A 12,012-nucleotide genomic window follows, 5' to 3' on the forward strand; every position below is an offset into this window, starting at 1 on the left:
TCCGCAAAATCAGAGGAAACGGTATTTCCAGTCCACATACCGCTTCCTCTAATCTTTATGAATGGCCATTTTGTTACTTTTTTCTAGATTAATCTAGAAAAACACTGGAGAAGGCGGAAATTTCTCGCTCTGCTGGGGGAATTGTAGATTTTCATGCGGGAACAGCTTTTATGAATGCCCACTTTGCTAAATGGACGGGAAAATCCGCTGTTTTGAGCGGAAAACTTGCGGTAAGGTTTTATGAATAGAGCCCAAAGTGTGGCCAAATAGCCATCTCAGCAGCACAAAATAAATCTGAAAAATTCCCCATTTGGAAAAAATCAGTGTCCGGGAAAAAAAACATATTGGTCAAAAACATGTAATCTATCATTACTTCGCATAATTGAACACAAACATAGCCCCACTTTGGAACACCACGATGCAACTTTCCCCATGCGAAAAATACACAAAACAAAACAGAAAAGAAAGCTCTACTCAATATACACACACTGAGACTGGTCTCCGGGGGAGCCGAGCTCACCGGCGTCGTAGGACCTCCACTCCGACCTATGCTTCTTATGTTTCTTTCCCATGTCTGTGTGAAACGATAGTATATATAATAAATAACTATTATTACAAGAGGAATTGCAAGAGAAACAGAACAAAACTCCGGAAAAGATTAACACAAAGTCCTTCCGCCTGATCACTAGAGTTTATTTCCGGGGGGGGGGGGGGGTGTAATGACAGCCAAAAGGAAAATAACCTCGTGAGACAATGTTACTAAAGATATAATTTCTTAGTAATTATTATTATAGTACTCATTGAGCTTGAGTACGTCTACTTTTAGTGGCAGAAAGCAAAAAGCATAGGCATGATCTTGGACAAAGAAAGAAACCGCTGCGGTCTTCAAGAAAATGGAGATGCATAGCTCGTCTGCTCCAGTGATTGGAGACTCATATGTTCGCAAAGCGCAATGTGCTGCCTCCTCCTGTTTTGTGAGGTAAAGCGTGTGCGCGGCAGGTTTGATTACGTTCCAATTTGGCGCATTAGGGTAAGCGATGATTATGTTAAAGTCCGTTTCCTTGACTTTGGGTTTTTGTGACAAATTCCCTCCAACCTACTAACTTATGGTGTGCATATCCTTTACCCTCGAATGTATTCCGGGTCCACAAGGCATCACTATTTACCCACAACCCCTTTGCTGTTTCGACATTGCCCTCATTGCTGAGAAACTAAAGCGACTACAGATGGTCAGTAAGATTCACAGAAGTCAGGTATGCAGATTGTATATAGCTTGCAATCGGTCCAATCAAATTGGACAGAAAAGGCATTTGATTGGCTCAGTTCAAGACTGCATTCAATCTGCATAAAAGCTAGAAATGATTTGCATATTACCTGTACTCACCACTTTAAGGGATCCCGAGGTAAAAGGGATATGGAGGATGCTATACTTATTTCCTTTTAACTGATTATGGACCACACTGTTTGAAATCTACACCTTTGTGCCCTAAAGTGGTTGAGCAATACCCGTTGCCTGAGGTAAAAGGGATATGGAGGATGCCATAGTTGTTTCCTTTTAACTGATTACGGACCACACTGTTTGAACTCTACACCGTTTGTGCCCTAAAGTGGTTAAAGGACTTATTTTGTGAAAATGTTAAACTTTTTAAAATATATGTAAACATATACAATTAAGAAGCATGCTTCTTCCAGAGTAAAATGAGCCACAATTTACCTTTCTCCTATGTTGCTGTCACTTACAGTAGGTAGTAGAAATCTGTCAGAACCGACAGGTTTTGGACTAGCCCATCTCCTCATGGAGGGGGGGGGGGGGGGTTCACAGGGATTTGTTTATTTTCAAAAAGCACTTAGTGAGCGGCAGTTGCTCGAGTACATTTGAAATCGGCGCAGGATACAGCTGTTATACGGCTGATCCTGCTTCTGCACAAGTCTGGGCCGTGTTATTTACTATTCCCCCTCCAGGCCGCCATGGATAGAGGGAGAATGAAATAATTCGGCTTCCAGCTATTGCTGGAGGTGAATTATTGAGATTTTTAAGCAACCTCGGCTCCGTCCTCGGACGGAGCCGACGTTACTTACTGAGCGCTGCTGTAGACTGATTCCCATTATAGTCTATGGCAGCGCTGACTGCGCCCAAATCTAGCAGCACGGAAAAGCACTGCTCCGCAGTTGCTCTGTCCCAACTGCCAAAAAAGTGTACGGTGATCAGGGAGCCTGGTCAGCAGCTTTGTAAAAATATTTTTCAGGGAGTGTCTTTGTAAGGAATAAAGGCCATACTGAGAATCCCCTATGGAGAGATGGACTAGCCCAAAACCTGTCGGTAATGTCAGATTTCTACTACTTACTGTAAATGCCAGCAACATAGGAGAGAAGTAATTTATGGCTCATTTTACTCTGGAAGAAACGTACTTCTTATTTGTATGTGTTTTAAATTTTAAGATTTTCGCAACAGTTCCTCTTTAAACAATACCCGTTGCCTGGACTGTCCTGCTGGTCTCGTTGGCTTCAGTAGTGTCTGAAACACACACAGGGTCTATGGCTAAAAGTATTAGCGGCAGAGGGATAGCTGGGCAACTGGTATTGTTTAAAACAATAACTATGTCAGCCTCCATATCCGTCTCACTTCAGGGGCCATATGCAAATACATTTTTTTCCAGTGTTTTCTCTGAGGAATCTGTGCTCACAGCTGAAGTCTCGCTCTCTTAGGGCCCTTTTCCACCAGCGCGTTTGCGCTGGCTGAATCGCAAAGACGCAAACTGCTAGCGATTTTACAATCGCTACGGTTTGCTTTTTAACATAGGAACGCGCGGCGGAGCGATATTTGCCGCGATTTTGCTATGCAGTGCATAGCATAGCAAAATCGCGGCCGCGAACGTCGGGGAATCGCCGGTAATTGCAATTCAGCAATCGCTAGCGTTCAGTGTGAACGCTAGCGACTGCTAGTGGAAAAGGGCCCTTAGGGCCAGTGCACACCAAAAACCCCTAGCAGATTCCCCCATTCCCTTTAGATTGTAAGGTCGCAAGAGCAGGGCTCTCTCCCTGTTCTGTGTCTTGGAAATCATTATACATTTTATTCATCATGTTACTTTTATCACTGTCATTAGCACTTCCTTATTTTCCATTCTGTATGCTGTGTAATGTGTATTTTGTCACTAATTATGTATCTTGTATATTAGTGTACACCATTGTCTGTATTATGTACCCCATGTTTGTTTCTTACTTTGTACAGCACCACGGAATATGTTGGCACTTTATAAATCAATAATAATAATCCGCAAACCGCTAGAGGTTTTCGAAGCAGATTTTCAGAGCGATTCTAGGCATGTTAATGCCCCATTCACACTTGAAAGCTCAAAACCTTGCGGGAGTGATTTTTCTGCAATTTCACGGGGGAAAATCACTGGACACTGCAGCGATTTTCCTGCGATCGCGTTTAGCGCTTCTATGCCACTAAAACGCGATTGCCTGAAAATGGGGAGTCTAAAAGTTTGCATTGGCGATTTGCGTTAATCGCGGCGATTAGCGCAAATCTCCAAAGTAAGAACGGGCCCACAGGGTATCGTAGCACTAGCGCTTGAGCATTTTGCCGAAATCGCCGGTAAAACGCTCTAGTGTGAATGGGCCCTTAGGCTCCCTGCACACTGCATGCGATTTCCGATTTTGAATCGTTTTTTACATCCGATTCCGATCTTAAATCGTTACTGCATGCTGCGTTTTTTCCTCCGTTTTTCTGCTGATTGCGTTCAGGGAAAAATCGGAATTGCAAATCGGAAACTAAATCAGAATCCCAAACGGATTTGCAGTGTGCAGGAAGCCTAAGAGAGGTTTTCTAAACATGCCTAGCGTTTTTTGGAGCGTTTTTGTGTAGCAGATTTCATATATTGTTACAGTAAAGCTGTTACTGAACAGCTTCTGTAACGAAAACGCCTGGAAAATCGCTCTGATCTAGCGTTTTTCAGAGCGTTTTTCAACTTTCCTATACTTTAACTTTGAGGCAGATATGCCTCAGAAATCTAAAAAATGCTGCAGCCCCCAAGTTTGCGTTTGTGGAAAAAACTAACCGCTCTGGTGTGCACCAGCCCATTCACTTTCATTAGCCAAACGGTTTTAACCCTGCAAGCATTTTAAAAAACACTCCAGAATCGCTCTGGTGTGCACCAGCCCTTAACCACTTGCCGACCACCTTAAGCTGATGGGCGGCGGTAAGGGCTGGGCCCAAACGACCGCAATACGCCCATCGGCGGTGGGAGTGGTTATGCGGCGATCGTGTCATTCGTGACGCAATCAGCCGCTGGCGACTGGCTCAGCCCCCCTAGCACCCGGATCGCCGCATGACACGCGTATAATAGGCTTTGTAAATGTCTGCACCCAAGCACACTGATTTCCCCCCCTGCCCCCTGATCGCCCACAGCACCCTCAGCCCCCCCCCCCCCCCCCCCTGCCCACCCCCCAGACCACTGTTTGCACCCAGTCACCTCCCTAATCACCCATCAATCACTCCCTGTCACTATCTGTCAACGCTATTTTTTTAACCCTAAACTGCCCCCTGCTCCTTCCTGATCACCCCCCCCACCCCTCAGATTCTCCCTAGACACCCCCCCCCTGTGTACTGTATGCCTCTATCCCCCCTGTAATAACCCACTGATCACCTGTCAATCACCCATCAATCACCCCCTGGCACTGCCACCCATCAGTCAGCCCCTAACCTGCCCCTTGCGGGCAATCTGATCACCCACCCACACCAATAGATCGCTCGCAGATCCGACATCAGATCACCTCCCAAGTGCAGTGTTTACATCTGTTCTCTCCTCTAAACACCCACTAATTACCCATCAATCACCCATCAATCACCCCCTATCACCACCTGTCACTGTTACCCATCAGATTAGTCCCTAATCTGCCCCTTGCGGGCACCCAATCACCCGCCCACACGCTCAGATTGCCCTCAGACCCCCCCCTTATCAATTCGCCAGTGCATTATTTACATCTGTTCTTCCCTGTAATAATCCACTGATCACCTGTCAATCACCTCCTGTCACTGCCACCCATCAGTCACCCCCTGTCACTGCCACCCATCAATCAGCCCTTAACCTGCCCCTTGCGGGCAATCTGATCACCCACCCACACCATCAGATTGCCCCAGACCTACCCTCAGATCACCTCCAAAGTGCATTGTTTACATCTGCTCTGCCATCTAATCAGCCACTGATCACCCATCAATCAGCCCCTGTCACTGATACCCATCTGATTAGACCCCTATCTGCCCCTAGGGCACCGAATCACCCGCCCACACCATCAGATCACCTCGCCAGTGCATTGCTTGCATCTATTTCCCCCCTCTAATCACACCTTGAGACACCCATCAATCACCTCCTGTCACCACCTGTCACCCCCTAGCACACCTACCCATCAGATCAGGCCCCAATTTGCCCCGTGTGGGCTCCTGATCACTCGGCCAAACCCTCAGATCCCCCTCAGACCCCCTTCCGATCACCTCCCCAGTGCATTGATTGCATCTATTTTCCCCTCTAACCACCCCCTGAGACACCCATCAATCACCTCCTGTCACCCCCCCTAGCACTCCTATCCATCAGATCAGGCCCAATACAACCTGTCATCTAAGAGGCCACCCTGCTTATGAACGGTTCCACAAAATTTGCCCCCTCATAGACCACCTGTCATCAAAATTTGCAGATGCTTATTCCCCGGAACAGTCATTTTGAGAAATTTGGTTTCCAGACTACTCACGGTTTTGGGCCCGTAAAATGCCAGGGCAGTATAGGAACCCCACAAGTGACCCCTTTTTAGGTGTATGACGAGTTCATATTGATTTTTATTGTTTTTTTCACAAAGTGTCATTTTTCACTAACTTGTGACAAAAAATAAAATCTTCTATGAACTCACCATACACCTAACGGAATACCTTGGGGTGTCTTCTTTCTGAAATGGGGTCACTTGTGGGGTTCCTATACTGCCCTGGCATTTTAGGGGCCCTAAACCGTGAGGAGTAGTCTAAAAAACAAATGCCTCAAAATGACCTGTGAATAGGACTTTGGGCCCCTTAGCGCACCTAGGCTGCAAAAAAGTGTCACACATGTGGTATCGCCGTACTCAGGAGAAGTAGTATAATGTGTTTTGTGGTGTATTTTTACACATACCCATGCTGGGTGGGAGAAATCTCTCTGTAAATGGACAATTGTGTGTAAAAAAAAAAAATCAAAAATGTGTCATTTACAGAGATATTTCTCCCACCCAGCATCTGTATGTGTAAAAATACACCACAAAACACATTATACTACTTCTCCTGAGTACGGCGATACCACATGTGTGGCACTTTTTTGCATCCTATGTGCACTAAGGGGCCCAAAGTCCAATGAGTACCTTTAGGATTTCACAGGTCATTTTGCGACATTTGGTTTCAAGACTACTCCTCACGGTTTAGGGCCCCTAAAATGCCAGGGCAGTATTTTATTTTTTGTCACAAGTTAGCGGAAAATGACACTTTGTGAAAAAAAACAATTAAAATCAATTTCCGCTAACTTGTGACAAAAAAAAATCTTCTATGAACTCACCATACTCCTAACGGAATACCTTGTGGTGTCTTCTTTTTAAAATGGGGTCATTTGTGGGGTTCCTATACTGCCCTGGCATTTTGTGAAATCCTAAAGGTACTCATTGGACTTTGGGCCCCTTAGCGCAGTTAGGGTGCAAAAAAGTGCCACACATGTGGTATCGCTGTACTCAGGAGAAGTAGTATAATGTGTTTTGGGGTGTATTTTTACACATACCCATGCTGGGTGGGAGAAATATCTCTGTAAATAGACAATTGTGTGTAAAAAAAAATAAATAAAAAAATTGTCATTTACGGAGATATTTCTCCCACCCAGCATGGGTATGTGTAAAAATACACACCAAAACACATTATACTACTCCTCCTGAGTACGGCAATACCACATGTGTGGCACTTTTTTGCAGCCTAACTGCGCTAAGGGGCCCAAAGTCCAATGAGCATCTTTAGGCTTTACAGGGGTGCTTACAATTAGGCACCCCCCAAAATGAAGTTAACACACCCCACAAATGACCCCATTTTGGAAAGTAGACACTTCAAGGTATTCAGAGAGGAGCATAGTGAGTCCGTGGCAGATTTCATTTTTTTTTTTTTTTGTCGCAAGTTAGAAGAAATGGAAACTTTTTTTTTTTTTTTTTTTGTCACAAAGTGTCATTTTCTGCTAACTTGTGACAAAAAATAAAATCTTCTATGAACTCACCATGCCTCTCACTGAATACTTTGGGATGTCTTCTTTCCAAAATGGGGTCATTTGGGGGGTATTTATACTATCCTGGAATTTTAGCACCTCATGAAACATGACAGGTGGTCAGAATAGTCAGAGATGCTTGAAAATGGGAAAATTCACTTTTGGCACCATAGTTTGTAAACGCTATAACTTTTACCCAATCCAATAAATATACACTGAATCAGTGTTGCCAACTCATCCCTTTAATTACTGACACTTATGATTTATACAGGTTTTGTGGCTAGGTAGATGCAGTTAAGGCACTGATTATGTGCAAATAGCCCCAGAACCTGTATAACTTAGATGTGTCAGTAATTAAAGGGATGAGTTGGCAACACTGCACTGAATGTTTTTTTTTTTTTTTTTTATCAAAGACATGTAGCAGAATAACTTTCGCGCTCAAATGTATAGGAAATTTTACTTTATTTGAAAAATGTCAGCACAGAAAGTTAAAAAAGTCATTTTTTTACAAAATTCATGTCTTTTTTGATGAATATAATAAAAACTAAAACTCGCAGCAGCAATCAAATAGCACCAAAAGAAAGCTGTATTAGTGACAAGAAAAGGAGGTAAAATTCATTTAGGTGGTAGGTTGTATGACCGAGCAATAAACCGTGAAAGCTGCAGTGGTCTGAATGGAATAAAAGGCTCTGGTCCTTAAAGGGATACTGTAGGGGGGGTCTGGGGAAAATGAGCTGAACTTACCCGGGGCTTCTAATGGTCCCCCGCAGACATCCTGTGTTGGCGCAGCCACTCCCTAATGCTCCGGCCCCGCCTCCGGTTCTCTTCTGGAATTTCTGACTTTAAAGTCAGAAAACCACTGCGCCTGCGTTGCCGTGTCCTCGCTCCCGCTGATGTCACCAGGAGTGTACTGCGCAGACACAGACCATACTGGGCCTGCGCTGTGCGCTCTTGATGACATCAGCGGGATCGAGGACACGGCAACGCAGGCACAGTGGTTTTCTGACTTTAAAGTCAGAAATTCCAGAAGTGAACCGGAGGCGGGGCCGGAGCATCGGTGAGCGGCTGCGCGGGCACTAGATGTTTGCGGGGGACCATTAGAAGCCCCGGGTAAGTTCAGCTCATTTTCCCCTGACCCCCCTACAGTATCCCTTTAAAGAAAACCTGAACTGAAAATGAAAAGTCAAAATAAGCATACACAAGTCATACTTAACTTCCATGTAGTCTACTCCTCAGTGTCTTTCTCCTGTCCCGTGTCCTGTTTGTTCACTGGGATCAAGGGAATTTTCCGTCCTCCATTTTGAAAATGGCCATTAACCATAACAGCTTTCTGGTCAGCACACAGTTAAACTGTAACATCGCCCACTTGAGCCATAGGGAAACATGGACATTTACCTGGTACATCAGTTTTCCTCTCAGCTATAACTGACAGCAACTGATATTTTACTGACAGCAACTGATATATTTCAGATCTGACAAAATATTGTCAGAACTGGAAGGGATTATTGTCAGAAGAAAATGGTGAGCTTCTGAAAGGAATTGATGGCAAGGTAACTATGCAATGTTCATTTGAAGTTACCTCATGTGTTTATTTTAAATATTTTTTACTCAGTACAGGTTCTCTTTAAAGAGGAACTGAATTTAGAATATGAAAACAGAGCATCCCAATCCATGTTAATGATTGTAGGCAAAAACAGTACAGTATTTGTACAAAAATATGTGAATAAACTATAATATGCAATTTAATTAATAAACTCCACCCCTGTGACGTTTTCTGCCGCGGCAAGTCACGTTGTAACTGCCTGGCAGGCTCGCAATGATCCTGCTATGCAAAATACGCCTTCTAAGTAATTACCTCCCTGCAGCTTTGTTTGTTTATACTGTGCGTCATCAGGAGGCGCTGGAGAATCCTGACAGTGGGCAGACAGCTGAGGGAGGTGAGAAAGAGAAGGGCTGCTGTACCGGACAGGGCACTGAGGACAGTGAATCTGGGGAGTAGCACTGGCAGCAGCAATTAAATCAGTGGAGCAAGTGAGGGTAAATAGCGGCTGTCTTTCATGCTTTATTGCACTGCATGCTCCATGCTCTCCCTCCGCTCAGTTATCTGCTAGGCTAGCTTTATGTGTAAAAGTGCTCTCCCATGTCCTGCTTCTTATCCTTAGTATGTTTGTCTCGCAGTTCTAGCTGAGCTTCCACACACAGAAGCATTCCTTTAGCTAGCCTGTCTGCAGTTTAACTTTTACTAGCCCTGCCTCCAATTCCTTTAGCCTGGAGTCTCCTCACCTCCAACATCGTCAGCCCAGCTAACATTCCCTTTCCTCCATGGTCTCCTGCACACAGACAACCTCCTCTCCTACACTCACAATGACCCTGTCCAGGGGCAGCACATAAAGGCAGGCAATATATTGTACAAACAAATGCTACTTGACTGTAATGGATGCTATAAAAGCTAGTGGTTTGAGCTGTGACCTGAGATGGATATGAAGGCTGACATGTATTTCCTGTGTACCGGAGCTGATCAAAGTTAAGTGTTATACATACCGGGGCTTCATCTGCATGGATCGCTCCCATGCCGCCATCCTCATCCTTCTCCTGCTCCGGTACAGAGTCCCATAACTTCTGCCAGTCGCGGCCAGTCTGCGCAAGAGATGTGCACCCTCACATCTCTAGTCTAGTAGTCAGGAATGGGGTAGCCAGGAACACGTAGTCAGGAACAGGTAGTCAGGAATGGGGTAGCCAGGAACAGGTAGTCAGGAATGGGGTAGTCAGTCAGGATCAGGTAGCCAGGAATGGGGTAGCCAGGAACAGGTAGTAAGTCGGGAACAGGTAGTTAGGAATGGGGTAGCCAGGAACAGGTAGTCAGGAATGGGGTAGTCAGTCAGGATCAGGTAGTCAGGAATGGGGTAGACAGGAACAGGTAGTCAGGAATTGGGGTAGTCAGTCAGGAATGGGGTAGCCAGAAACAGGTAGTCAGTCAGAAACAGGTAGGCAGTCAGGAACAGGTAGTCAGGAATGGGGTAGTCAGTCAGGATCAGGTAGCCAGGAATGGGGTAGCCAGGAACAGGTAGTAAGTCGGGAACAGGTAGTTAGGAATGGGGTAGCCAGGAACAGGTAGTCAGGAATGGGGTAGCCAGGAACAGGTAGTCAGAAATGGGGTAGACAGTAACAGGCAGCCAGGAACAGGTAGTCAGGATTGTGGTATCCAGGAACAGGTAGTCAGGAATGGGGTAGCCAGGAACAGGTAGTCAGGAATGGGGTAGCCAGGAATGGGGTAGTCAGGAACAGGTAGTCAGTCAGGAATGGGGTAGCCAGAAACAGGTAGTCAGTCAGGAACAGGTAGGCAGTCAGGAACAGGTAGTCAGGATTCTGGTATCCAGGAACAGGTAGTCAGGAATGGGGTAGTCAGAAACATGTAGTCAGTCAGGAACAGGTAGTCAGGAATGGGGTAGCCAGGAACAGGTAGTCAGGAATGGGGTAGCCAGGAACAGGTAGCCAGGAATGGGGTAGTCAGAAACAGGTAGTCAGTCAGGATCAGGTAGTCAGGAATGGGGTAGCCAGGAACAGGTAGTCAGGAATGGGGTAGTCAGGAACAGGTAGTCAGTCAGGAACAGGTAGTCCGGAATGGGGTAGCCAGGAACACATAGGCAGGAACAGGTAGTAAGGAACAGGTACGCAGTCAGGATCAGGTAGTCAGGAATGGGGTAGCCAGGAACAGGTAGTCAGTCAGGATCAGGTAGTCAGGAATGGGGTAGCCAGGAACAGGTAGTCAGGAATAGGGTAGCCAGGAACAGGAACGCAGTCAGGAACAGGTAGTCAGAAATGGGGTAGTCAGGAATGGGGTAGCCAGGAACAGGTAGTCAGGAATGGGGTAACAGGAACAGGTCTACCCCACCTCCCCGAGTCCCGGAAGTGGCGGCGTGTACAAGCAAAGGCGGACAGCGCCAGTCAGTAACACACAGTGTGACATCATGACGACGTCACGGAGCCTGTGAGGCCCAAAGCAGCAGCTTGTCCTGCTTGGTGCCTGGCGGCGCCCCTGCTAAAGTGAAGAGCTGCATGACTACAGGACATGATATGGGATCTGGCACAACACGAATGGGGAGAACTGCACGACTACAGAATGACAGCACAAGATCTCACACTGCAGGAGGCATAGTTAGAGAAAAAATAATAATACTTTATCAAGGTGTGTGCCAGTACAGTGCAGGGCAGCAGCAGAAGCCACAGCTGTCAGTTTCCTGTAACAGGGCGACTGATGATGACCTCATGACAGTGGGCTGTAAATCTCATTCTGTGGGCGTGAATGGGCATGTCTAACTCCAACTGTAACACCGCCCACAGAATCAGACTTCACCCCCCATGGAGTGAGAGCTGTAAGATGGAGGGAGAGAGTTGCAAGATGGAGCCTGCCATTCTCTTTTATTCATAGTTGTATTGCGCAAATATATCTACTTTTATATTGCCCTTCACAAGTGTTTTGTGTCTAATCATTAATTTCAAAGCGATACGGAGGCTCAATTTAGTGACTTTTTTTTAGTTCAGTTCCTCTTTAACCTCCTGAGCGGTCGTCCATCACCGCCGGAGGCTGCCGCTCAGGCCCTGCTGGGCCGATTTTCTTCAAATAAAGTGCAGCACACGCAGCCGGCACTTTGCCAGCCGCGTGTGCTGCCTGATCGCCGCCGCTCTGCGGCGATTCGCCGCGAGCAGCGGCGGAAGAGGGTCCCCCCAGCCGCCTGAGCCCTGCGCAGCCGGAACA

The 12,012-nt window shown here is 46.2% G+C and overlaps 1 protein-coding gene across 4 annotated transcripts in view; it reads left to right on the forward strand.

Annotated features, from left to right (window-relative positions):
* Positions 1-729: 729 nt before the first annotated feature.
* The window catches only part of TRIP13 (thyroid hormone receptor interactor 13), a 303,085-nt gene continuing 291,802 nt past the window's right edge, over positions 730-12,012 (forward strand). Inside the window, exon 1 of one of the 4 annotated variants that reach the window (XM_068236476.1) lies at positions 730-1,030. In XM_068236476.1, coding sequence (XP_068092577.1) covers positions 953-1,030 — 78 coding nt within the window. In that variant the 5' untranslated portion in view covers positions 730-952. Of the gene's footprint in view, positions 1,031-8,626; positions 8,807-9,220; positions 9,294-12,012 lie in introns of those variants that run through there. The other 3 variants (XM_068236479.1, XM_068236480.1, XM_068236481.1) reach the window with 3 other exon arrangements.

The sequence above is a fragment of the Hyperolius riggenbachi genome, chromosome 5 (genome assembly GCF_040937935.1).
Source record: "Hyperolius riggenbachi isolate aHypRig1 chromosome 5, aHypRig1.pri, whole genome shotgun sequence".
In the NCBI taxonomy this organism is placed as follows: domain Eukaryota; kingdom Metazoa; phylum Chordata; class Amphibia; order Anura; family Hyperoliidae; genus Hyperolius; species Hyperolius riggenbachi.